The sequence below is a fragment of the Medicago sativa genome, chromosome 1, assembly GCF_051527215.1.
Source record: "Medicago sativa cultivar Bolivia chromosome 1, Bolivia_mono, whole genome shotgun sequence".
NCBI classification, from domain to species: Eukaryota; Viridiplantae; Streptophyta; class Magnoliopsida; order Fabales; family Fabaceae; genus Medicago; species Medicago sativa.
The window spans coordinates 79,086,669-79,112,587 of NC_140749.1; the positions used below are offsets into that span (position 1 = coordinate 79,086,669).

The window sequence follows — 25,919 nt, forward strand, 5'->3', positions numbered from 1 at the left end:
AGACTTACTAAAAAAAAATTATTTTTTATTAATTTTCATAAACAAAAATGTTTCATATACAAACAAGAAAATTCATATAATAACAAAACTTGTTTTATACCTCATTTATTTTTGAAGATTATTGAGCCGGCCTTGACTAAAACGACCTAAGTGGAAAAGTGAGGCAAGGTTAGAAAATAAAACAACCAACCACTTTTTTGTTCATTCATATGAAAAAAGGTTCAATTTATTCTGAAGAAATTTTTTTAAATTCTCCAACAATTATTATTTTAAAAATATTATTTAAAACAAAAAAAAAAAATCTTCTAAAATACCAAAACACTACTTATCAAATTTTTTAATTTTTTTAGATTAATAAAATTTATGGCGCATTTATTCTAGAGACAACGTGAAAAATAAAAAGTAGGCAAAAAACATGTGATTAAATTTAAGTGGTTAATGAATTTTAATTAAAATGAGATATTTGGAAGAATGGGAATTTAAATCATAAATAGACGATTATTAATCAAATTTTATTTACCTCTATTTTTTTATGAATTATTTACCTCTTTCTTGAACTTCATATTTTTAAGACTCATTCATCTAAAAACTAAAGGGGTAAAATAAAAAAGGCTAAAATGCATTTTTGGTCCCCTATGTTTTGCCCCGTAGCAATTTTGGCCCCCTATTAAAAAAAATCACTTTCCAGCCCCCCAACTTTACCCCCTTTTGCAACTCATAGGCCCCCCTCGGATTTTGACTCAGTCAAAGCACAGGTGGCCAATAGATGGACGCCACGTGACATTTAATTAATTAAAATTAAAAAAAAGCCAACTAATTATTTACATAATTAAATAAATAAAAAAAGAAAAAAAATAGAAAAGGAATATCTTTAATTAAAAAAAATGGAAAAAGATGGAACACGTGATTCATCACCAACACCATTCATCATCTTCCATCCAAACCCAGCAGCTTCGTCAAGCAAAGTGTTCAAGAGTGGGAGAAAAACAAGCACAAACACAGCTGCCCAAGGGGAGATCATGAGACAACCATGCTTATCCCGCCTCGTCTCCGCTTCTTCCTTTGTACGTCGCAGTCGCCGCCGCACCAAACGCCACAATAAACTCAAACTCTCTGTCCCTTCCACCACCATCATCACCACCTTCTCTGAACCCAAGCTTGAAACCGTCATAGACCTCACAATCTTCCCTTCCTTTCATTCCAATATTCGTCAATTCGTTTCATCCGGTAAAGAGGCATACTGCGATTTACAGACCCTATTCGCTCTTGACCATAACCGAAGAGTCATCATTTCATGTCGTCCTTCCACCTTGCACTTCCTAGGAACTTCAGCTGTTTTAACCATCATTGCCTTTTCTGTTTTTAGGGTATTGTTTGAATTGGTTTCTAGGTTTGCAACGTGGCGTCGAAACGCATCTACCTACAATAACAATAAGGGTATTATGATGCGGAGAGACAGGAGTCTTGGTGGAAAAGAGGTGGTTGTTGGATTGAGTCCCATTCACAGTACCACCTCTGCGCCGTCAATTAAGCGGTCTTTGAAGAAGAATAATAATAATAAGGTTGTGTTGTGTCTGAAAGGAAATTGCCCAAATGGTGGCCAACTATTAACAATGCTTTTGATATGGACCTAAATGAACAAGATGAATACAAGAGGGGTGCTTAAAGTTGTGGTGGGTTTTGGGTTTGTGGGGAGGGAGGTTGTCGTTGTTGAAAAGAGACAGAGGGAGGAGGTAGAGAGATTATGAGGTTGTGGGGAGGGAGGTTGTCTGGGTTTGATGAGAAGGAAGAGAGAAGGGTTGAAGATCATGTGCCCCTTCCTCCTTCCTTTTTTTTTTTTTGACCAAAATTCATTTTTAATTCTTTTCTGTTTTTTTATTTTTTTTAATTAATTAAATGCCCACGTGGCGTCCATCTATTGGCCACCTGTGCTTTGACTGAGTCAAAATCAGAGGGGGGCCTATAGTTGCAAAAGAGGGTAAAGTTGGAGGCTGGAAAGTGGTTTTTTTAATAGGGGGCCAAAATTGCTACGGGGCAAAACATAGGGGGCCAAAAGTGCATTTTAGCCAATAAAAAATAGGGAAAAAAATTTGGCAACGGATATAACATCTACATCACTATCAGGAAGTAGCTTTCAAGGAGATATGACAATTGGCTTATTTTGGGAAGCCGGTTCTCCATCTTCTCTCAGACAAGCAGTCCATAACATGATAACAAGCATGGGAATCCATACATACATATCCCCCAAAAAAATCTATCAAAAAAGTATACGCATATACCCCCCAAAATTAACTACCAGTTAGTAAAAGTGGAGGAGAGACTGGTAATTTTCATTTAACAGGAGAAACTATTATTTAAAACATAATATATGATAAGCCAAAAATGTACGTTAGCTAAAATTACTTCTGAAATAGCATTTTGATTATCTGCACCCTTAAATTTCAAGATAGAGTGGCCCTTTACTAACTTTGAATTCAAACCTTCTGAACTAACAATATATACATGGGGTTTGCTAATAGACACCTATATTAAGGAAAATGCTACTTCTCTAGAAAAATAGCATCAAGAATTTTTCAAGACACAGTTGGCAAATTTTAATTGGATGATTTATTTGTCCACTTCCTATTTTTCAGCCACACCTCCTTGAATTGTGGCAAATAGTGCATTGTGATTGGCTACTCTTTATTCTTGAAGAATTCTTGATGTTATTTTTCTAGAGATATAGCATTGCTCTTTTATTAAAGTGTGTTTTAGCAAAGATATAACTAAAAAATTGTTAAATACACCTTAATATGAATGTTGTTAAAACACTCTTTTTAAAAAATAAGTGGGTGTATGTTAGCAACTCCTATAGACATTTGTTGGAATACACCTAACATACACCCACTTATTTTTTAGAATGTGTGTTTTAGCACGTTATAACTAAAAAGTAATCAAGTTAAATACACCCTAACGTGTAGCTTGCTAAAACACCCCCACATAAAAACTAGTGGGTGTGTTCTAGCAAATCTCTCTCTCTCTCTCTCTCTCTCCCTCTCTCTCTCTATATATATATATATATATATATATATATATATATATATATATATATATATAATTTTCTAATTTGAATAAAATTACGCTGCCTCACTATTTAATATAAGAAAAGATTGATCCCAATGAACATATAATTTAGTTGATAGGGACATTGTATAATATATCTTTCGGTTATTATTATAAGCAAAAATCACCATTTTAGATTCATTCATTAAATAATGTATGTGCTCTTTATTATAGGTCACATACATCACTTAATGAATGAATCTAAAATGTTGAATTTTGCTTATAATAGTAACTGGAGAGTGTATATTCAGAAGTTGACGTTCGAACGGTAGATTCTCCACTAATTCACTTTAAAAATGAATTTCTATTCATTAGACTCCATGATAAAATATATATATATATATATATATATATATATATATATATATATAAGAAAAGATTGATTATTTAGATTTATGTATTAACTGATATGTAATTGATATTATAGACCAAGGTAATTCTATTAGTCTGAAAAAATATTTGTTTTTTTTTTGAAACAAAATATTTGTTTTTTTTAAAGTGCAAACTAATCCATCAAAATTAGCACACAAAAAAAAAATCGAACATGAAACCTTAAGCACACCTCAAAGTCTCAAGGCAACACCGAAATTTTTTCTTATATTTAAGAAGAGAGAAATTTCATCTTTACTTTTTAATTTTATTACTATAAATACCTTTCACTTGAAAGAGTTAAGACAAATAACCAAGAGCACTTGAATAAAATGTTAGATAATCTTTTCTAACTTACCTAAAGATTTTAGGTTATAATTCCGTTCTAAAACTATAACAATAGTTAACCATGACTTGTTCAAAAAAAAAAAACAATAGTTAACCATGAGAGAGATTTGTCACTCATTACGACTCAACCCGGTTCAAACATTTTTTTTCTTCTTTCAATTGAGTAGTAGATAAAAATAGAACATTATTTTGGCATAAATAAATCCAGACAATAAAACAAAGGAAACAAATAACCTCACCTGATTGGAGAGAACTTATTATCCTTAAATAAACAAAAAAAAAATCCTATAAGGGTTGGTTTTTGATCCAACTCTTGTCACTCTCTCAGTCTTGAGTCATGACTCTCTTATCCTCTCACCTCTTTCCATTCTCCTCCGTGCACCGCCGTTCACCGGCAACAACCACCACCACCTCCAACCCTTTTCCTTGGAACAAACCCACAACAACAAACGACACTGTCAAGTTTTTGTATTCTCCTTCAGTACATCGTAGTGTCCGTTTAGATGAAAGATTTGTAACAAGATTTATTGTCCCTGCAAATGCTCAAGATCTAATCCACAATGTTGGTGCCACTGTTGGTGTTCTTGGCGGCGCTTATGCTCTTGTTTTTTCTTTTGATGATCTAACTAGAAGAAACATCATTGATCAAGTAATGGTTTGGTTTGTTTTGTTTTCTTCAATTCATTTCCTTACTTTGCAATTTGCATGCATATATGCACACAATTTCCAAGAAAAATATATGAATTGACATTGATCCATTTTTTACTTGTTTTGGTTCAATTTAAATTTTGAGTTTTGTTTATTTTTTTTTTTTAATGGAAAAATCTGTGTTTGCTTTGAAATTGGTGTCACATGGTGATGGCAGGGTCTGAGCAGAAAACTGGTCCATATATTATCAGGATTGCTTTTTCTGGTTTCATGGCCAATTTTCAGGTACCCCATTTCTGTGATTTAGATAAATTTTGATTCTTTTTTATAAATGTCTTTGCTTTATTCCTTATAAGGAAAATTTAAGGCATTGGATTGCTTTGTTTGAATGTTTTGGTGTTAATGTTAGGATAGCAACTCCCTTGAAGCTCGTTACTTTGCTGCTTTTGTTCCTCTTGTGAATTTTTTGAGGCTTTTGGTGAATGGTCTCTCCTTGGTTACTGATCAAGGACTCATCAAATCTGTGACTAGGAAAGGAGATCCAAAGTAAGTATCAAATGTCTTTATTCATTTTTTTGGCATTATTTGGTCATGGAAGGATAAATGTACTAACCTTGTACTGTTTACATACCCTACAGAGAATTGCTAAGAGGTCCCCTTTATTATGTTGGGATATTAATGTTAAGTGCTATTGTGTTCTGGCGTGAATCTCCAATTGGGGTTGTTGCCTTGGCAATGATGTGTGGAGGGGATGGTAATACACCTTTCTTTACACATTGCTTTATTTCTTAAACCTTTCCTAGGGATTTCCCTAGAAGCTTTGCAATTTTTTTAATCAACATTGAATTTGATGGTTACTAGGTGTAGCTGATATCATTGGTAGAAGATATGGGTCAATGAAGATTCCTTACAACCAAAAAAAGAGTTGGGCTGGTAGCATAGCAATGCTTATATTTGGATTCTTGGTTTCAATTGGGTGTGTTACATCACATATTCATCCACTTTTTCAACAGTACTTTTTTTTTTTTTTACTCATTACGAAATTGACTAAGCTCAGAGAATTAAATGTATTTCATATATTTTACTCCAAGTAGATAGATTTTCACACTGAAACTGCTGATATTTATTGCATGCAGGATGCTGTACTACTATTCTGCTCTAGGACATGTGCAGTTTGATTTGTGGAACATTGTGCCAAGAGTTGCTTTTGTGTCTTTTGTGGCAACAGTGGTGGAGTCCCTACCCATTACTGAGGTGGTCGATGACAACATTTCTGTTCCACTAGTAACTATGGCAGTGACTTTTTTAACTTTCCATCATTAATAACTTTGGAGAGCCTATATACCTTTCATCAATTTCTTCCCACCACTGTTTTTTGAATTATTCTTACTCTTAGTATGTGTTTGGAATACCGGTGCAAAGCTAAAAAAAGCACGTTTAGGCAAAAGCTGGAATTGGGAAGCGTGCACCGTGAAAAAAAACGTGATGCCAAACACTGCTTGTAGCACTGTGAAATTAACAGCAGTGGTACACTGTAAATAGGTCATGATTCGTAACAATTTTGAAACTTCACAATATAAAATCATTTCCAATAATGGTTTAATAAGTACTACTAATTCTTATTTGATAGATATTCAGTAGAGTAACTTACTTAGTCATTTTGATCCTTAAATATGTAATAAGTAGTTATAATAGTCCCTCGTTGTATCAAAATACCATATGGAATTGGGGATTGCAGCCATGATATTTACAAAATGCCAAGGGACAAGTCATTTACTTTGAAAGTTCAGGGTGGCTTCACCTTTAGACGTAGGGCTAAAGAAACAATAAATTGAACAATTCAATGATTCATAAATTATGATTAACTAAAATGCCATCATCTTCCAGCTAATTATATAATATAAAAAAATAATTGATATTTTTCTTACAAAGTATTGGTTCCAACCTCTCAACGTAGCTACAATTAGAACTTCCACATTTCATCATACATTCCATGGAAGCGTAAAAGAGGATGGAAATACTCATCACAAATTCAATTAAGCTGTGGTGAGGATTTAGCTTGAACTTAGCTTCAGCAAAGCTAAATCTGTAAATTCACTTTCTTTTAATGAAAAATTGATTGTTCAGGAGTCCAAACGTTTCATCCCTTCCTACCGAACAAGACGAAGGTGTCTAAAAGAATATGCTCTCAAAGCCAGAATGCGTTCACCGGTTTTGAAGTCCTTCAATTGCCTTTTTCCACTGAGATGCTCTTTGCTTTGCATCCTCAAACGACATTACCTTTTTCGGCTGCATCATTACATTTGATAACAAAAATGTGAAGAAACGTCCCAGAAAACAAAATGGAGTATATGTAATGAATTATAAAGCAGAGCAACTCAACAGTTACTCTTGGATCCCTTTAACAGTAACTAGATCCCTTTAAATGGTTTAACTATTAGCATGGCCACCATAGAGTCGGGCCAGCCTTCCAATACTCATAGGTGCTGTTTTCCGTACTCTAAGATGGTGCATGCTATATTGAAATTGTATTACAAGATACTGAAGAGATGAGAAAGCTTACTGTGCAAATCTTGAAATTTGAGGGACTAGTCACTTGAATGCTTAAATCATTTGGATTATCAGACCATATTATATTTCCCTTTACAATTAATTTTGAAGGGTCAACATAGATCAACTTCGGTTTGTTGGTAAGGATGAGCTGCACCTTCTTGCTTGTTAGCTTTTGTAATTTCTTCACCATGGAGATCATAAGAACAGATTCCCCAGGCTCCAAAAATTGTTGCCTGTCAGATGTGCACAAAAATTGAATATTAGTTTACAGGCATGCTAAACATAGACTTTTCACAAAACCCTTGCCCTTGTTTTCTTTTTACTCTAAAAAGTAGGATTGATGTGATAGATGATGTATTTTTTCAAAATGAACTCTTATGTTTCCTCAACTTGTTATTTTAGTCTTTACGATAAAGCAACCAAATACCAAAACTAACATGGTTCTACCCTATTTATGTACTTCAAAAGATAATATACAGTTTTCTACGAAGTGAAAGGCTCTAAATCATGAAAAACATACTAGAATTGAAGTATATCATGCATCATTTGATAAAATATTTAAAATGCAGAGGAAATTGCTTCAAAAGATTTCCTTTGGGTACATATTTTGAAGTTTCTCGTTTATCTGAAAAAGTTTGCGGCTCATGTGATTTATTCTAATTTTTTTATCTTTTCAAGGTGGCATGATTGACAAGGGATTAATGGTCTCCATAAAATCTACACTTTTAATGTGAATGCATCATAGCAATTGCATGTTATGCGAATCTGATTGGATGCATGCAATGAAACAACAATTAGGAATGCTTTTTCTGCATACCATTTTGAATCAAAGGAATCAATTGAAGCTAGCCTGGTTATGGAACCAGTTCCCTCTGAAGACGATGTAGCACCATCAGGCTGTCTAGCAGAAGCTGCAGAACCATCGCCAGTGTGAGCAGGACTCCATGACGACTCATGAGAATCATCAGCAGGCGATTGAGTCTAAAAATGCAAATTATGAATTAGGAACTGTGTTCTTAAACAGAGAAAGTGGACAAGAAACAAAAGTCCATTTTCTTATTTTGCATGGAAAATATTTCAGAGAGCAAAGCAATGGAAGTCATACCCCTGCCCCAGGTTCCAGAGCAAGTTTCGGAGGAGTTTGTGCCCTTAAGTTATTCCAGTCAACCCCCTTGAAAAAGGGGTGGCTTTTCAAAATAGCATAACCATCGGGTCCTGCACCTGGTCTCCTGCTGGGGTCTAAATCCTGCATCATAATTATATTGCAACTTAAAGCATGCTAAACAATTTGTTGCATGTATCATCAAAAGATGGAATTTAATATTGTTAGTGTATTACTTTTTCATTTACTATAACGCATATTATCATACCTTAATATATAGGTATGTAATTAAATAAGTACGACATACAAATTTTCAGGTAATATCTTGTCTGAAAAATTTTACTGGTCTGAGTAATGGTATTTACATACAATAAATATAAACCGATATATCTATTATCTATCTAATAGTCTACACCTATACATCTAACTTCCTATTACTTTATGATTCTTCATTGTTTTTGCAAAGGGCTGTGAATGGTTTGATCTAAGCCAGCCATAAGTCACAACCAACATAAGTCACCGTCGGGATATTCGTCAACAGGAAGAGAAGGTGCTAGTACTTTGATACATCTATGGGATAAGACATGGTTGTTGTTGTATGGGATAAGAGTTATCACCGGTATGATCGTCAGTAGGTAAGCAAACACCAGTAATATGATTTTATCCGTGCGAAAAGAGTCACCATCGATCAGAAGAGAAGTCACCACAATATAACCCATTACAGAGAAATGAATCATAACAAAATAACAGAACCAGCATGCGCAAGACAAGGAGAGCAGATCCTAGTAGAGAACATGGAGGCAACGCTGACGCAAGAAACAGTGGCCAGAAAGAAGGCAAAGTGACATGAGTGAGCGCCTTAAAAGGCTGTTCGGCCTAGGGTTTGGGGAGGACAAAGAATGGCGTATGGTGGTTTTCGAAAACATCGCCACAAAGTGGTCTGACACAGGAGGACGGAAGAGGATGTGGACACATTGGTAACAAAAGATTAACCATTTTGGAGGCTCGCGGAGAGATGTCGCATGGTGGTTTTGGAAAACATCGCCACAAAGTGGTCTGACACAGGAGGACGGAAGAGGAAGTGGACGCATTGGTAACAAAAGATTAACCGTTTTGGAGGCTCACGAAGAGATGAAGAAGTGCTGGAAAAAGTATGGAAACTTGCCAGGAAACTTTTTTGGTGGCAGCAGTGAACACCACTGGTCACATAATCAGAAAAGGCTCTAATACCATGTTGAAGTTTGAATTTCTGCGTGTCTAAATCAGATCGTACTGGGATATAATATAACACGTAGCAATAAATGCTAATTGATACAATTGCTCAGTCTAATCCTAATCATGATGCTGTGCAGCTAAGGAATAATAGCATGCGACTAATTCTATCAAAACGAAACATAGTGCACCTTTTAAGTGCAATAATTAATTAAATTCCAACTATACCCCCTATTTTATTGTGAGTTTTATTTTACCTATAAATCTACTTCTCTATGCAAGTGAGATGCAAAGGAGAAAATTTGTTGAAAATGTGTGAAAATTAGAAAGCACACCAGTGATGATATATTTGTGTCCAGTCATAATGTACTAACCAATAGCCGGTCAATAAGGTCTCTTGCTTCGTCTGAAAAGTAATCAGGAAATCGAATTTCTCTTGCTATAATTCTTTGGAAAATAAGCCATTCACTTGCATCTTTAAAAGGGGAAGTTCCAGAAAGCATTTGGTATAATGTGCAGCCAAGTGCCCAAAGGTCATTTCTGTGGTAATATATTGAGGAAGAAAACAAAAAATATAAAAGGTTATTACATAATGACCTGGCACAAAACAACAACAATAAGGAAACTCAGAACAATCAAACTTGAAATCTGAATTTTGAAAAATAATCCCCGATTCAGCAAAAACAAAACTCAAACTAGTTAAAAATAATCTACATACACGCAAATAATCTAATGGTTAACAGTTACCCAAAGGTTGCTGGGGAGGAATTAAGAACCTCTGGAGGGACATAAGCAGCAGTTCCCACGAATGTGCAGGCTTTGTCATCTAAAATTTTTAAACAAATGAATAAGATGATAGAAAAGAACAATATAAAGTAAAAAAAAATAAAAATTTTGCTCCTATCTTACCTGATGCTGCATTTGGAAGGACAGTAATTTGGCTATCCTGCATAGGCTTCACACTCCCAAAATCAGCTATTTTAATATGTCCTTCAGTTGTGAGTAACAAGTTCTCTGGCTGCAATTGAAGAAATTTAATTTTCACACATAGCCATATATGGAAATAATGCAGTATAATCATCCCATAGAGCTACCTTAATATCACGATGTATCACTCCCAAACTGTGTATGTATTCAAGAGCATCGACAACTTCAGCTGCATAAAATCGTGCCTCGTCCTGAGTTAGACGACTTTTCTGCACACAGGAAATCAAAAGTTTGGTACGAGTTATTATTATTCAGTAACGAGCATTAGAAGGATACAAGCTAACATATAAAAGAACGTCCAAATTCCAACAACTTTAGAAGTACAAAATTTTCTTATGAGAAGCCATTAATTGTAACAGACTTGATAAGATCACAAACTTGAGTTCCTACTGAAAAATGGGAATTATATTAGTAAGAGTAGCAGGAATTAAAACTAAAATTTTATTCCCTTAAAATAATCAACTGATAACGAATAAGTGGATTGGGGTGCATGAATTCAACTTGAGTTAAATTATATAGCTCACTCAGCTTTTCCATAAAAAGATATCCTAGGACTTAAAACAAATGCGAAGTTCCCTGACAGAGTTGCTGAACAATGATTAAGAAAATTGACGGTACAAAAGAAAAGCTTTAGAATGGAGGCTAATCAATTTCCTTCAACGCGGTATTGTCGAGTTTAAGCAAAAAATAAGTTTGATGATGTGAAGAAATTTCAATGAGTGAATTGTAGGTTACCTTTCGTTTATAAATGTGCACTTCAGCATATACAAAGAATTGTTAAAGAAAAAGGAAATACTAATTTATCATAAAGGACCTAAACCTTGGAAAACCCTATACTAAGAAAAAACCTTTCTGATACAGTATATAATTCCTCTTATTGGAGTTCATAACAAAATCAAAGCACATGTTACAGTTTTATTGTGTTACAATAAGACCTGAAATAGGACTAAACACCAGTTCTATTGGATTAACACATTACACACCTACACCATATGTCATAAAAAAACTTATACGCATACAGAATATGTGAAATTAACTTTTATGTTAGCTTACCCTGGTAATTTGATCAAAAAGCTCTCCACCTTCACATGATTCAAGTGCCATGTCTTCTCCGATGCAAAAAGAACAAAGGAAAAAAAGATAATTTCAAATATTGCTAAGAGGAGTAAACCACAGCACGGAAAATAAACAGAATATACACCCATTATTACTTACACAGAGAAAATGTGTCTTGAAAAGTGAAATATAGCCGCACAATGCCAGGATGATCCAATTGATCAAGCACTATGCGTTCCAACTTCACATATGCAGTTTTGTTCTCTTTGGTAATAAATTTTTTGTCCATGATCTTCATTGCATACACAACTCCTGTGTCCTTCTTCTTTGCCCTCACAACCTTTAGACACAAATGAACGATATTAGATGATAAGACAATTTTTATTCAGGAAAAATGAAGTGCCTCGAAGGGTTGAAAGAATAAGACAATTTTTATTCAAACAAATAGAACTATTGATGCATTTCAAAACGACAATAGCAAGCCAAAAGAAGTCGGTAGAAAGGGGGGAATCAGTTGAGAAAGTGAAGCAAAGAAAATGTTCAGTTAATAAAACAAGTAGCCAGGACCATGTTCAGTAAGACATCAGATACTTGCATTCAATAGATATGCATTTTAAATTAGTACGCACTAATGGAAAGCCACATGAAGGGTAAAATTCCCCGCAAAAGGAATTAGGTACCACATACTGCACTCAAATGAAGAATATGATGTCAATTTCATGCACTAGTAGTTTCATATCAATTCCAGCCGGATAAACCCCATACATACAAGTCCATTATTACTTCAGTTTGCTTCTTTTTCTACTGCCTACAATTAGCTTTACTTCCGGCTCTGTGACTTATATCTCTCTCATTAATTACTGCTACTACATATATAACCTTGAGGATTCATTTGATGACAAAATTAGTTGAATATCCAAAAAGTAAATCCTAAAAATCAGTTCACCACAATACCACAAAAGCTATCAAGAAACAATATATCTCACACTCATGAAATGCAGGATGCTTTCCTGCTCGATGAAATGAATAGGAAAAGATTCTTTAAAGAGTGGAAATACAAGCAGTTTTCATGAAAATATTTTAAGTTCGCAACCATTGATGCCAGAGCATCAAAGAAGAATCTCCCTTACAAATCAAAAATTCCCAAATAGAAGTTACTACCAACTGGTGCTTCAATTCAACAGTAGCAACAATAATGGTCAATGGTCTCCCAACAACAACAAACAAGTCTTATCCCACTAAGTGGAGTCGGCTACATCGACCAAATTACGCTATAATGTTCTATCATAAACCATAATGATCTCCCATCCATGAACAAAAAAAAAAGTACATGTATTCTCTATGTAGCACCGACACTTAATGAATGAAGGCGTTTCCGATGTCCAACACATGTCAGTACCCGACACCAACATATATAATCACATTGAATTATGTCATATTCTCAAATTATTATCATGGTCGACGTGTCAACGTTTGTTATCATGTGCGTCGTATATTATACATTATGTAAAGAAACCACCATGTCAACATTATCCACAGGATTCATGCATCCCCACCCAAACATTACAGGAGAAAAAAACATATATATAAAACTATAAGTAAACACTAATCCACAACACAAAAAAGAAACAAGTTTGGTTATGTTTGAGAACCTTAGAATAAGAGCCAACACCATAGATCTTGCCCAATTCAAAGTCCTGAATTGTATAATTCTCCTGAGGAGCTCTAAAAGCAAAGCTTTTGGATCTCTGAACACTCCCAGCACCACCACCACCACCATTGGAAGAGGAAGAACTCCTTTGAATCTTTAGCTTGGAATCAAAATCCTTCTCCATTTCCAACATTGCTCGGTTACCAATAAAACAAACACCCTACATTCCCATCATAATTTTCTCTCTCTAGAGGAAAAGAATAGCTGAAAGAAGCGAATCCCGTGACACCCTTTTGGACGAATTGAAAAGGGTCGAAGGGAATTTGAGATTGGAATGGGAAAGGTGAAAGCTTTGGAATTGGAAATTGGAAACCCTATCTTGGAAATAGAGAGAGAAAGAGAAGAAAACAATGATGTTGGATGAGATTAGAATGGTTTGTTTCTCTCTCTTTGATGTTATGCCTAAATTGGGAACACAAACCACATGTCGTGGAGAGAAAGAGTGTTTGAATGAATGAACAAATAATGGAAATGATGATTAAAAGCTTTTGTGAAATTTCATGTTTTCGTTCCCATGGAATGTAAAATGTCATAGTCCAATGCTTTTGACCGTTTTGACTCAAAAAATCTAGTGGGGGTTCAAATTTACCAAGTGTGAGTTATTTTTGAAGGAAAGTGTGAGTTATTAAAATTTGGAGTTTAATAATTACAACATCAATAAGTCACTCGTGCCCAGGACGCTCTTCATGAATGGAGTTGTGTTCAAAAAGCAAAGCACCTGGCGCATCATGATGATCAACCCCCTACATGGGAAAAGCCTCCCCATGGCTCAATCAAGTGTAATGTTGATGCGGCTCTTCTCAATGGCAACTCGGTAATGTGTTATGGTTTTTGCTTTCGAGACTCTTCCGGCCATCTTCTCTTTGGTAAGTTTGATTTCAAACTCTTGTCGACCACCGTCCTAGAAGCTGAGGCTATAGGTTTTTTGGAATCCCTCAGAATGGCAATCTCCAAAGACCTACGCAATGTTGCTTTTGAAACAGATAGCAAACTTTTGGTTGATTTACTAGGAAATACTAATCATCCACTCAATGAAATTGGTGATTTAGTTTCGGAATGTAAAACTCTCTTGATAAGTAACCCCGACTATGTAGTGTCGTTTGTTAGGAGGCAAGCAAATAGTGTGGCTCATAACATTGCTAGAGCTGCTCTATCTAATCCTAGCCCCCATGTCTTTTATGATGTTCCTACTAGCTTGTACTCTCTGTTTATGAATGAAATGCAGTAAGTTTGCCTTTGCTCAAAAAAAAAAAAAACATCAATAAGTCACGGTTAATCAATAGTTAGTAGTATGACTTAAAATAAGTTAATTAAAGTGAAATATTTTAAATAATTCGACGATTCTGTTCTTTTATTAAAAATAAAAATAGAGTAAAAGATAAGATATATCAATACAATACAAATTCGTTAAAAATAAAAAAATAATATGTGAACAAACACACAACATTCATATTAATAGCATAAAACGCTAACGTACATAGACTTATAAATATGACTATATTCAAGTCTCCGAAATACACATGCATCTGAATCTGCAACGTTGGCGACACCAGAATATTGGATCTGCACTAAATCGAAGTTGATCTAATAATTTGAATCGAACAAACATTTGAAGAAGACAAGAAAGACAAAAAAAAGCATCACAAAGACGACGAACAAACAACGACGCAGTGAGACGATGAAATCAAAAAAGAAAAAACTAAATGAATATCCTTATTTAAATAAAATGGAAGGAGAAAAACGATTTAGAGTGGTGATTTGGGGTAAAAATAAATAATAAATCATCAGTGGCGGAGCCAGTCATGGGCCAGGGTGGGTCATGGCCCACCCAAACCCTAAAAAAAATAATTTTTTATTGGTATATATTCACATATTAAAATATTAAGTTATATTATATGTAACATGTTGCGCTATAGTTCACAGTTGTATTGCGTGCTCCAGCGGTTAGGCATAGGTCTATCAAGCCTTTGTGATTCAAGTTTGACTCCCGCGTGGACAGTTTGTGATTTCTTATGTGTTTTTTTTTAAAAAAATTATTGACTCCCGCGTGGACAGTTTGTGATTTCTTATGTGTTTTTTTTTTTAAAAATTATCAAAAAAGCAAACCCTCGTCAGGGTTTGAACCGGCGCACGCCGGTAGACAAAAAGATTTCTTTGCCAACATGTAAGAGCACCCACATCAATGCTACTCTACATGGGTGGTATAAATGGATCCCACGCAATACTTTATATTACTTCACACTTTCCAATTATTTAAACCACTCAACTACATTTTCTAAATATCCATACCACTCTTACAAAACTTACAATGGATCCCACTAATCTTACAATATATTTTAAATTATATTTTACATTAATATATAAAATGTATAATCAAAATATATAAAATGTATCTCACAATATACTCAAAATAAATTAAAATATCCAAAAAAAATAAATAAAATCAATTGAAAATAAATAAAAAATTGAAAGTAAAATCAATATGTGAATAACGGCTAGTTTCCACTATATTATATTTTTTGATAATAATGCATGTCGCATATACATATATAGTTTACATAATAATGTCAAATAATTCCAAAATACATAATAATTAAATCCAACGAACATCCCTGAAAAAATTAAATAAGTTAAACATATATAATAATATCAAATAAGTTAAACATATATAATAATATCAATTAAGTCCATATTTATCTCTAATCACGCCACACAGAAATTCATAATCTTGTAGTTGTCTTGGATTCATATTTGATGTATCCTTTGTGAGTATTTCTAAATCATTGATCTTCGACCTTTCCCTATCATTTTCAACTCTTTGCAACTCGGCATCAACCTTTTTTCTCTCTATCTCCATTTTTTCACTCTCAAAACGTGTATAATCACGTGCAAACTCTGACATTAATTCAAATTTTTTGTTGAAGTCATCTTTCAAAGCATCAAATTTCGGAGTAGAAATTTCCACAAGCTTTTCTTTTCCCTTCCTTTTTGCCGCCTTTTGACCGATTGGACGTTGTGGTGGATTGTATTCACTTGTTGGTGTTGGTGGGTTAGAAGATGCCGAATATGCTCCAGAAGCTGAATTCTTTGTTCTTTTTGCGGACGGTTCCAATACACAACCTGCAAGCCATTTCGGTTCATCTCTCAATAATTTCCATGCATTCTCAAGTGTGAATGGTTCACGTACATCTTGGTAATAAATATCTTTTGCAGCCGAAATGTTGTCGCTCTCGGATGCACCACTTTTCTTTAGAGCGACAACATCTTTGTAGCACCCAACAAACTTTGAAATAGATGGATTGATTTTTTTGTGCCATCGACCTTTAAGTGCCTTTGGTTTTCTCTCTTGAAAATTCTTGTCGCGATGGTTGTTGTAAGCTTCACCAATCCTCTTCCAAAAACTATCTCCTCTTTGATCATTCCCAACAATTGGATCCTTTGAAATATTGAGCCATGATTGAATGAGAAGTTCGTCCTCCTTTGGTTTAAATCTTATTTTCGCCTCCTTTGGTTGAAATCTTGTTTTCGAAGTATTCGCAACCGATGTAGCTCCGACTTCTTCACCAAGATTAATTGTTTCCAAGCCATCTTGAGTGCAAGGTTGTGGTGTTTCAATCTTGATCATTTAATTGGACACCACTATTATTCATTTGAACTTCATGAGACATGGTGGGACTAGTTGATTGAGATGAAAAATGTTGATAGTGGTATGGGTAAGGTGGTGTATGATATGGATAATTTTCAATGTGTGGATTTGGGATAAAAGCATGATTTTGAAAATTTGGGTTAAGATGTGAGTTTGGGTTATTGGATGCATTTTCAAAGTAGGAGACATTTTGTTGATTTTGGATGCATGGAGGAATGCCACCATTTTGCAAATAGTTGGACCAAGAATTATTGTGGTTGGGGTTCATTGGCAAATAAAATGTGTAGAAGAAAAAAATTAAAGAGATAAAATTAATAGTTCAAATTTAGAATATATGTAGATGTGAAATTATAATAAATTGAAATTTAGACTATGATGCATTTTATTAGAAGTAAAAACAAGAAAATTTATTGCTATTGCCGTTGCAATTTAGCCGTTGTTCAACGGTAAAAATATTTAGGCTTCAGTTTTGAAAAGCAAGGTAAGAAAATATTAGGCTTAATTGCATGTTTGGTCCCTTATGTTTATTTTAGTTTTCAAGTTGGTCCCTTACGTTTTGAAAGTTTCAAGTTGGTCCCTTACGTTTTAAAAGTTTTCAAGTTGGTCCCTTACGTTTTGAAAGTTTCAAGTTGGTCCCTTATGTTTATTTTAGTTTTCAAGTTGGTCCCTTATGTTTATTTTAGTTTTCAAGTCGGTCCAAAACATAAGGAACCAACTTGAAAACTAAAATAAACATAAGGGACCAACTTGAAAACTAAAATAAACATAAGGGACCAACTTGAAAACTAAAATAAACATAAGGGACTAACTTGAAACTTTCAAAACGTAAGGGACCAACTTGAAAACTAAAATAAACGTATGAGACCAACTTGAAACTTTCAAAACATAAGGGACCAACTTGAAAACTAAAATAAACATAAGGGACCAAACATGCAATTAAGCCAAAATATTACTAACCAAATCAATTCTCAATTCATTATAATATTATTTAGAGGTGTGTGAATTCTGAATTGCTACCGTTGCCAAAGTATACCACGTATCCATTTTATACCACTCTTACCACATCAAATAGTGGTGTCTTTACTGACAAGCACTGTGGCATGGTTGAAAAAGCAACTTAAGCACCCCGCGATATTTGTGCTCTAACAACCTTCTATCTCTAAGTATTGCTTTAAAGTATTATATATCTTAAAAGAATTGGCCCACCTAGAGTATTATTTCTTGCCCCGTCACCGTAAATCATCCCTCTTTAGTGGATGAAAGAGAAGAAAATAGGATTTTAGGTGATGGTCCATAAAAGAGAGCGTTAAAACACAAGTAATTATTTGACGATAATATTAGTTGAGTTAAATCCTTAAACTTAAATGATATAGTTCGCTCTTATATGGAACATGCTCCCTTCATTCTCGAACAAAAATATTATGTTTGGATTTAGAGGGACTATAATTGTTTTTGGAGATGTAGAATTAATTCTAATATATTTGGTTGTTGTCGAGTAAAATTGATTCTGGCTCTAAAATTGATTATATTTGAAGTTATGATTTGTAGCTTTTGATTTTGAAATTGATTTTGACACAAATTTATAGTTCAACTTACTTTTACATAAATGTATCCAAACACGTATCGCTTTTAATGAGACACAATTTTAACCAAAATCAATTCTACAGAATCAATTCCATCCAAATCAATTTTTTTTCCCACCGTACAACCAAACACACGCTTACTCTAGGATCTATTAGAGAGATAAGGCTTATATAAATACTTTAATGTTGAATGAAAGTATGATGTCTTGATCTCTTAGCGTTCCTTCAGTACCTCCTCCGATCTTATAAGCATTTTTTTTCTTCCTAATTTTGACTCCTTAACATGTGTCTTTGGGATATTTGTTGGTATTTCTCTCTTTTTTTTTCTTTTCTTTTCTGTTAACCCTTCAATTTTCACGGGAATGAGGCCTTGATAATCTAAAGTTCGATCAAGCAGTAATTAAAGTCTGAACAAGAATTGTTCCACTCAGAAATCGACTCAGTTCTCCCGAACGATTCGTCTTTTAGTGGAACTCATTAACCACTTGAGATCAATTATTTGAGTTAGAATTTCTCATTTGTTAATACTACTTGATATCATTAAATACATGCAATTGTTTGTGTATATTGCAGAAGTGAGGGGGTATTATTTTAGTTAAAAGATGTTTTTATGAAAGGGAAAAAGAAATTTTATTTAGTGGAGATATAAAATGTTGGTGATTTTCAAAATAATGGAATCACTTTAGAACCAAATGTTGTAACTCTTTACCAAGAGTTGTAACTCTTCATGAGAATCTTTCATATATATTAGAACCTTTGGCAAAAGAGTGTTTAATGAATCTTATCATTGATTCAAGTGTAATGATCATAACCTTTGGCAAATGGGTGCATAATGAACCATAACATTAATTCAAGTCAAAGGGGTGTTTTCTCTCACATGTGAAGGGTCATATAATGCACTATAAATGCTTGATATTTGGGCATTAATTTGGCACAACAACACAAACAAAAACAAAAAGGAATTTTGTTACATTAACAACATAATTCTCCCTCATTCTCTTACTCTAAATCATCCATCAATCTCTAATGCATGGGTGAATTGCTGGAACCATACTGTTAGGAGATACGGTTGGTATGGTTGTACAATACACATCAAGGAACTCATAGTATCATGAAGGGATTCGCTGGTCATTCCTATTGCATCCAATATGCAGTTATTGGTGGGGGCGAATCGAACCTAAAGGTTAGTGTGACAACCCCATACGCTTTGAGTTTTCCATGCATAACCATTAAACTTTTCAGGTTTTAAGTGCAGCAGCCTTATCCCAACAACCAAGATATATAACATAAAATACTTACAATCCATACACGTAGAATGCAATTATGTACATGTAGGAGTATGCAGTGTTGTGGATTATTTTTATATTCAATTGAAAAAGTTGAACTAGAACAAAAATTTCATCGATTTCTTTTTTTTTTAGGCAGAATTTCCTTTTCTTTTCTTGTTTGACAAGAGAACAGAGTTTCCTTGATTACTCTGTGTTCCAATTTTGACCACATTTGTTTTAGAATCTCTATTCAAAATTTTAGACAATTTTTAGAAAATCTATTTCATTATGATGCATAATTCAGATTTATGCTTGAGTGAAATCTTTGAATTTTCCACTCTTTAAAGTATGAAAGTAATGTGTTTTTTCAACAAAAATGAGAATCGTGTGAGTATATATTTTAGGGTTTTGTTAACAAGTGTTCCGAGAACATTTTTTAAGGATTTCAAATTAAAAAATTACTATTTCAAAATGTTAAATACTTCAATTTTCAATGCATTGAATACATAACTTTTCGTAAAAATTTACTACTTTAGATGCTTAAAGAGTGCTCCAAGCACTCGTTATCAATTTTCCTTTTTCTTAATCTATTGTTCTTATTATCTAAGCAATTTATATTCTTGCTATTAATCCATCGCCTAATTTCTGCCAACTTGGCCCAACTTGATGCTTTTATTATCTTTTTCTTATTTTCATTTGTGGTCTAGTGGAATTGGTTCAAACCTAGTATTCTCTATGGTAAACAAGAGAAAGCTACATTTAAAGACTTGGTGCGTAATGCATTAAAATTTAAGAGATGAAAGTGATTTTGGAAATTTTCTTAAGTAGCATTCATTTTGCTCCAAAGTTAAGTCTAACTTGAAGCTGAAGTTCTGAACTTTATGTCTCCAAAATTGATTTGTAGTCTCAAATTTATTGCACAACTCATTTGTAACCAAAATTTGTATTCAACTTACTTTTAACCAAAATAACTTTTACAATACCAACCAAGTCAAAATCAATTTCTAAGACTAGAACTAAACACACACTTACATCCAAGTAAAAAAGCAAGAATTGAAAGCCCCAGAATCAGAATTACAGTTTCTGAGGAATGTCTTCAGGAAACACTTGTATACTTCTATTTTCCATTTGACCATCCTTCTATTCCTAATGCTTCCAATTGCATCCCAACATCATCACAAACCATCCCCCAAGGGTTTTGAGGCATAATTTTTTAAAGAAAAAACATAAAAAGACCATTATAGAACCAAATTTACATGTTGCAGACATACTATTTAGAAAACCCTCTAAAATAAAAAAATCACAAATGGGATACAAGTATAAACAAGACTTTATACCCACAAAAGATGTAACAAAATACAAAAGTTGCCACCAAAGACCTAACTAAAAAAAACACTCCATTAGTCCATACTAATACTATACATCCCAACCATCTCTCCTACTGTCGAATCCCCATTTTCGATCGGCTAAACTTCCATACATCTCCGAAAATTTCATTAGACAATTGCTTCTCAATTGATAATGCACCTTCGTGTTGCGGCTAATCGCTGCACCGGAAAACTTTGAAGTGTCGATAGCCCAAGCCGGTTTCACATAATCAACTGTCCTTGACGATGAACTAGCATTTGCATACAAGTAATTCAAAAGCACATCTTCACAGTTAAATAACTTGTCCACCACTTCCCTCCCTTGCTTAGCTTCCTCTCCCCAGTACCTCTTGAAAGCTAGTTTTGAATCAATAAATGCTGCACCGGTAAGTATCATGTTGTAGCCTTTATGTGTCCGTGCATATTTTTCTCCTCTGTACTTTAATGGGCTCCCGGCAATAAGCCGAGGATAGAATCCAACAATCCGGTCAGGATGTTGACGCCAGACATTAAAACCTCGCTCAACATCATCACATGTCATCATAATGTCGTCATCGAGCTCAAGGACTGCTCGAGTTTTTATCAACGGGTCTTCCTTGAATCGATTATTTAGAGAGTTTTTCTCCTCTACCCTGATCCTTACCGGTACTGCTGAATCTAGATCACTAACTTCCGGAGGGATTCCCTTGTTCCACACCACAACGATCTCAGACACAGAAGAGCATCTCGAGTAATGTTTCACATACATCTTCAAGTTCCACAGGCGAGCATCGTAGGTCATTGTCAATAACGTGAACTGCGAGTATTGACCTTTCAATGGATAAGGTTCTTCTGAACCATTACCACCATAAATATTTTTAAATCCTACGCACATCAATCCAACTCCAGCTACAAAGATTATAGTAAGAATAACCCTCCTAGCACAAGCATTATGCTTTATCTTACCTCGGAGAAATGTTGGGACTCGGTTCACGCGGGTGCAGAACCGTCTTACTTTTGAAGAGAACGCATTTGGTCTTTCCCAAGACAAGGAAGTTAGATTCCTCTTCCCAGAGTTATGAATGAACCAATTGAGAGGGACAATACAATTCACAAAACCGAGCAACACACCCAATAGCACAATGAGTATAGCAGCGACTGCAACAGAAGCACAACCAACCATGAACCGCCGGATTGAGTCTCCAGAAGGAACACGATCCCCATCCATAACACCAATCCAACCACCAGACGGAAGATGTTGGGCATCTAAGTGATGGTATCTAGCACCATTCCACGCATTTCGGCTCTTGTTTGACTCAACAAAGCCCAATGGTACTTCAATTTCTTTGTATTCATCAGCTGTAAGGGTTTCTATCTGAAAAGCACGCACCCGTCTCCCATACGTATCACCACAGTCCTGACCCATACGGTAAAGATTTCCTTCGTATTTAAATGGCCTGCCTCCATTGCGAGCTCCCAAGCTCTTGTCAATGTTATAAATAGGGTTTTTCTTGTGAGGTTTCCATGGACCGAGAGGTGAATTGCTGTACCAAATCTCCAACTGCCCGTTTTTCTTGGTGCCAAAACCACTATGATCCGAGCCAAAAAGCCAATACTTCCCATCATAGTCAATGATAAAGGAATCAATAAGGGGCTTTTCTATGAGAACTTTTTCCAATTTCCACTGCAAAGGAAAGTGCAATGCTCTGTACAGACGAAGATCTCCTCTTTTACTCCCTTCCGGCATCATATATATCTGTGATTACAATTGAAACAATCAAATGAAGATTACAACAGTAATGATTAGTTTAAGTAAATTTACTTTATTTTTCACGGAAACAATACCTGGCCATTATGCTCAAATACATAAGGATAAGAAAGATGCCAATCCTCATTCAAGGCAATTCCTAGTTGCTGCCATGTTGCTCCCTTATCCGTACTCTTTGAAACTCCAATATCACCTTGCATGGTGATTGAATTCTTTGTCTCATAGAACAGGTAAAGAGTATCTCCCTGGATTGTAATGTCAATATGAGTGAACAGGTCGATACTGATAATTAATATAAAAAATAAAATACCTAGGAACTCAAGACACCTCAATAATGTGATTAACGAGTTTTCGTTTATATTTCACATCATTCATGCGTCATCTAAAATATAGTCACGCATGTTCATGTTTGTGTACACATGAACATGAACATCTATAGGCTTTTTAAATAATTCTACCTTTTCAGCCTTAGTGATGCTAAGAGCTACTGATGTTTTGACTTAGTTTGGCATACTATTTTCTAGAAACAACCCAAAAAAATGAGAAAACAATGAAGCAAAAGAGGTAAAAATAAACTGCATCAATTTTAAATTATACTGTTCAAAGAGTAAATTAGCATGAATACTTTGAAAGACATTTTCATTTTATCAGAACATGTTTGCAGGAACTTTGCCTTATTCTCCAATACAGATCCTAAACACTTTAAATGACCACTGTACATAACTGTTAATCCTTCTAGAAAAACAGTGCAATTTTCATGTTACCTTATGAATACTGATTCACCTTTGTTCCTAAATTTGGAAAAGAATTTCAAAGAGAAGTTTCATTTCTAGTCATCACACAGTTTATTTCCTTTCTCAAACAAAATAGGATGGTCCAAAGGAAGAAAAATCAGACTGCAGTGCTCAATAGGTCAAGTATGTTGCTACATGTTTGATCGAAATGTAAATTTAAGATATAAATTGACAAAATAAAGTTTATATGCAACTGTTTTAGACACTCCCTGTATTATTTAGTTTTACTTTTACAACACAAACAACCAAGTGGTCTACTGTTTCTCTGTATACAGAAAAAAGTAGCCAGTTATTTATCAACCGAGTGATGGCGCTAAAACTTCGAAGGGTTTTATAAATACCCTATTGCAACTAAATTTTTTGGAAAATGCCTTCAATACATAGATAGATATACGTGAGTGAGTATTAAACCTAAAATTAAGAATCTTTATCAAACTGATATTAGCTCCTTGGCAGTAAAACCAATTGATGATTTTGCTATAAGATCTTATCTAAAACTGATATTCTTAACACCTTGTAGTTAAGAATAAAACCTTGTAGATAAGAACAACATAATGCCTCACTAACCCCACCCACCATAAACTTTCATCTCATTTATCCATATATGATGTCATAATCAGACAAATTAATGATGACAAATAATAATTATAACACAATTGTTTATCTTTTATTATGTCATGTAACATTCTCATATCAAGCTTCAATTAATTGAGGGATTAGTGGTTGTATCCAAACATTGACTTGGCAATGAAAATAACAATATGTATATAAAAAAGGTGAGAATTTCTGGCCAGCCAAAAAGGTACACAAGGAACAAAAAAATACATTAAACTAATTCATAGAATCCAAAGCACACCAGATATACAAAGGAATAAAGAATAACAAGAATCAATTACTTACCTGAATAAAAAGAAAAGGGTCAGCAACAAAATTACTTGGAAAACCAGCATCAGAAACAGATGCACAAGTCACCACAGGATTCGCTACCGGCCAAGCCGCGCTATCATCGTTCGATACATTGGACTGCACACAATCAACACCATCATCACTTCCATGTAACAAACACAAAATCCATCCCTCAAACCAAAATCATAAAAACAAACACCCAGTTCAAAAAAAAAAACTCATTTATCACTTCATCAGCACAAAACCAACACTCCCAACACCAAAATTCACAACACATAACAAGGGTAATTTAAAAATAAACTGAAATTAGTCATTATTACAGCTCATATGATAAAACACAAAAAACATCTTTTTTTTTTAAATATTTTTAAAAATGACAACTTTAACAGAAAAAATAAACAGAATCATACATATGAACAGAAACTTAGAGAGAGAAACTTACAAATTCAATGGGTTTAAGAGAAAAAGGAGAATCACCATAGAAAATTCCAATAGACCAAGAACCCTCATTGTCATCATGACAACCAAAAGGGGAAAGAGATTCATGAACAGAAGGAGAAAAAGAAAGCCAACCATAGAAGCTAGCAATGGATCCAAAGAAAAGGAAACAAGCAAAGAAGAAAACGAAACCAGAAGAGAAAAAACGGTTATAGTAGTGTTGATTTTCTAATCTCCACCTACACCAACACTTCATACTCATATCACAACAACTGTTACTACCACCACCGTTGTTAGTATGAGAACCGCCGCCTACCCCGCCGTTAATCTGACCGGAACCCATTTTTTGAAAGGTGGTTTGGGACAGAGCCACCGCTTTACAAATGGGTCGCCAGCATTTGACAGTAAATACAACCGGTGTTTCGCTTTTTTGTTGTTTTTGGTTTTTGAGTCTCTCTCTCTCTAGGAATTTTGACAAAGGATAAAGTCGTAATTTTGAAGAATTAATATGTGTGTGACTCGAACATCTTCCTTAACTTGGTGTCTCTATATATACATTTTTCGAAGCCATCATTAACATTAAATTTTTTATTCATTTTAATTTAAATATAAATTTCGTCAAAGACTTGCATATGTTGTTAAGACCATATGCTACAAGCACCCAAAATAGGACCCGCAAAAAAGAAGAGGGAGAGAGTGCTTCTATAGCCACCCTTCTTCTAGGCATCCATATATTTTACTCCACAATGAGGGTGCCTATTTTTTTTTGATGTTAAAGACAATTTCATTAACGAAAGTCTGGCAATAAATCAAATGTCAAGACTGCAGAAATACAAGGTGGAGTTTCTTCGACCCATATAGAATCTAAATTCTTAAGAGCATATTTAGCTAAATAATGAGCAGCTTGGTTGGTTTCACGCCTAACATGCAAAAAATTTAAACTACGAAAACTACCCTTAAAACTAATGCAATCTCGAATAATAGAGCCAACATAGTCGGGAGATTGTTGGTGAACATTCAACTCTGAAACCACATTAGAAGCATCTGATTCTGCTATAAGATTCAGAAAAGACATGTCTTTT

The 25,919-nt window shown here is 34.4% G+C and overlaps 4 protein-coding genes and 2 pseudogenes across 4 annotated transcripts; 3 read left to right on the forward strand and 3 right to left on the reverse strand.

Moving 5' to 3' along the window:
• Window positions 1-884: 884 nt before the first annotated feature.
• Window positions 885-2,003, forward strand: LOC146957842 (uncharacterized; annotated as a pseudogene).
• Window positions 2,004-4,137: 2,134 nt separating this feature from the next.
• VTE5 (phytol kinase 1 VTE5) lies at window positions 4,138-6,098 on the forward strand. The gene is made up of 6 exons (XM_085739469.1): window positions 4,138-4,468; window positions 4,685-4,752; window positions 4,882-5,013; window positions 5,106-5,221; window positions 5,329-5,443; window positions 5,604-6,098. The coding sequence occupies exons 1-6, from the start codon at window positions 4,157-4,159 to the stop codon at window positions 5,788-5,790; spliced, it is 930 nt and encodes a 309-aa protein (XP_085595595.1). The 5' UTR covers window positions 4,138-4,156; the 3' UTR covers window positions 5,791-6,098.
• Window positions 6,099-6,328: 230 nt separating this feature from the next.
• Window positions 6,329-13,568, reverse strand: PDK1 (3'-phosphoinositide-dependent protein kinase 1). Its single transcript, XM_085739457.1, has 11 exons — window positions 13,030-13,568; window positions 11,537-11,717; window positions 11,375-11,427; window positions 10,429-10,530; window positions 10,244-10,352; window positions 10,082-10,160; window positions 9,709-9,874; window positions 8,126-8,266; window positions 7,838-8,001; window positions 7,031-7,253; window positions 6,329-6,756 (listed from the first exon to the last, which is right to left on the reverse strand). The coding sequence occupies exons 1-11, from the start codon at window positions 13,219-13,221 to the stop codon at window positions 6,673-6,675; spliced, it is 1,494 nt and encodes a 497-aa protein (XP_085595583.1). The 5' UTR covers window positions 13,222-13,568; the 3' UTR covers window positions 6,329-6,672.
• A 337-nt stretch (window positions 13,569-13,905) lies between these two features.
• On the forward strand, window positions 13,906-14,316 carry LOC146957845 (uncharacterized). The gene has a single exon (XM_085751234.1). The coding sequence runs from the start codon at window positions 13,906-13,908 to the stop codon at window positions 14,314-14,316; it is 411 nt and encodes a 136-aa protein (XP_085607360.1).
• Window positions 14,317-15,655: 1,339 nt separating this feature from the next.
• LOC146957846 (uncharacterized) lies at window positions 15,656-17,002 on the reverse strand (annotated as a pseudogene).
• A 3,510-nt stretch (window positions 17,003-20,512) lies between these two features.
• LOC146957847 (glycosyltransferase family protein 47) lies at window positions 20,513-25,362 on the reverse strand. The gene is made up of 4 exons (XM_085739478.1): window positions 24,842-25,362; window positions 24,394-24,516; window positions 22,777-22,944; window positions 20,513-22,687 (listed from the first exon to the last, which is right to left on the reverse strand). Exons 1-4 carry the CDS (start codon window positions 25,178-25,180, stop codon window positions 21,002-21,004), a joined length of 2,316 nt encoding a protein of 771 aa, XP_085595604.1. The 5' UTR covers window positions 25,181-25,362; the 3' UTR covers window positions 20,513-21,001.
• Between the last annotated feature and the right edge of the window lie 557 nt (window positions 25,363-25,919).

What these genes read in the sequence shown, in the direction of transcription:
- VTE5 (XM_085739469.1), top strand. Translation starts at nt 4,157, where the DNA reads ATGACTCTCTTATCCTCTCACCTCTTTCCATTCTCCTCCGTGCACCGC. An exon ending in GTTTCATGGCCAATTTTCAG is followed by an intron (nt 4,753 to 4,881) that starts GTACCCCATTTC and finishes ATGTTAGGATAG; the next exon opens with CAACTCCCTTGAAGCTCGTT. An exon ending in ACTAGGAAAGGAGATCCAAA is followed by an intron (nt 5,014 to 5,105) that starts GTAAGTATCAAA and finishes CATACCCTACAG; the next exon opens with AGAATTGCTAAGAGGTCCCC.
- LOC146957847 (XM_085739478.1), bottom strand. Translation starts at nt 25,180, where the DNA reads ATGGGTTCCGGTCAGATTAACGGCGGGGTAGGCGGCGGTTCTCATACT. An exon ending in ACCCTTTTCTTTTTATTCAG is followed by an intron (nt 22,945 to 24,393) that starts GTAAGTAATTGA and finishes ATTACAATCCAG; the next exon opens with GGAGATACTCTTTACCTGTT. An exon ending in TATTTGAGCATAATGGCCAG is followed by an intron (nt 22,688 to 22,776) that starts GTATTGTTTCCG and finishes TTGTAATCACAG; the next exon opens with ATATATATGATGCCGGAAGG.
- PDK1 (XM_085739457.1), bottom strand. Translation starts at nt 13,221, where the DNA reads ATGTTGGAAATGGAGAAGGATTTTGATTCCAAGCTAAAGATTCAAAGG. An exon ending in GTGTTGGCTCTTATTCTAAG is followed by an intron (nt 11,718 to 13,029) that starts GTTCTCAAACAT and finishes TTGTGTCTAAAG; the next exon opens with GTTGTGAGGGCAAAGAAGAA. An exon ending in TCAAGACACATTTTCTCTGT is followed by an intron (nt 11,428 to 11,536) that starts GTAAGTAATAAT and finishes GCATCGGAGAAG; the next exon opens with ACATGGCACTTGAATCATGT.
- LOC146957845 (XM_085751234.1), top strand. Translation starts at nt 13,906, where the DNA reads ATGTGTTATGGTTTTTGCTTTCGAGACTCTTCCGGCCATCTTCTCTTT.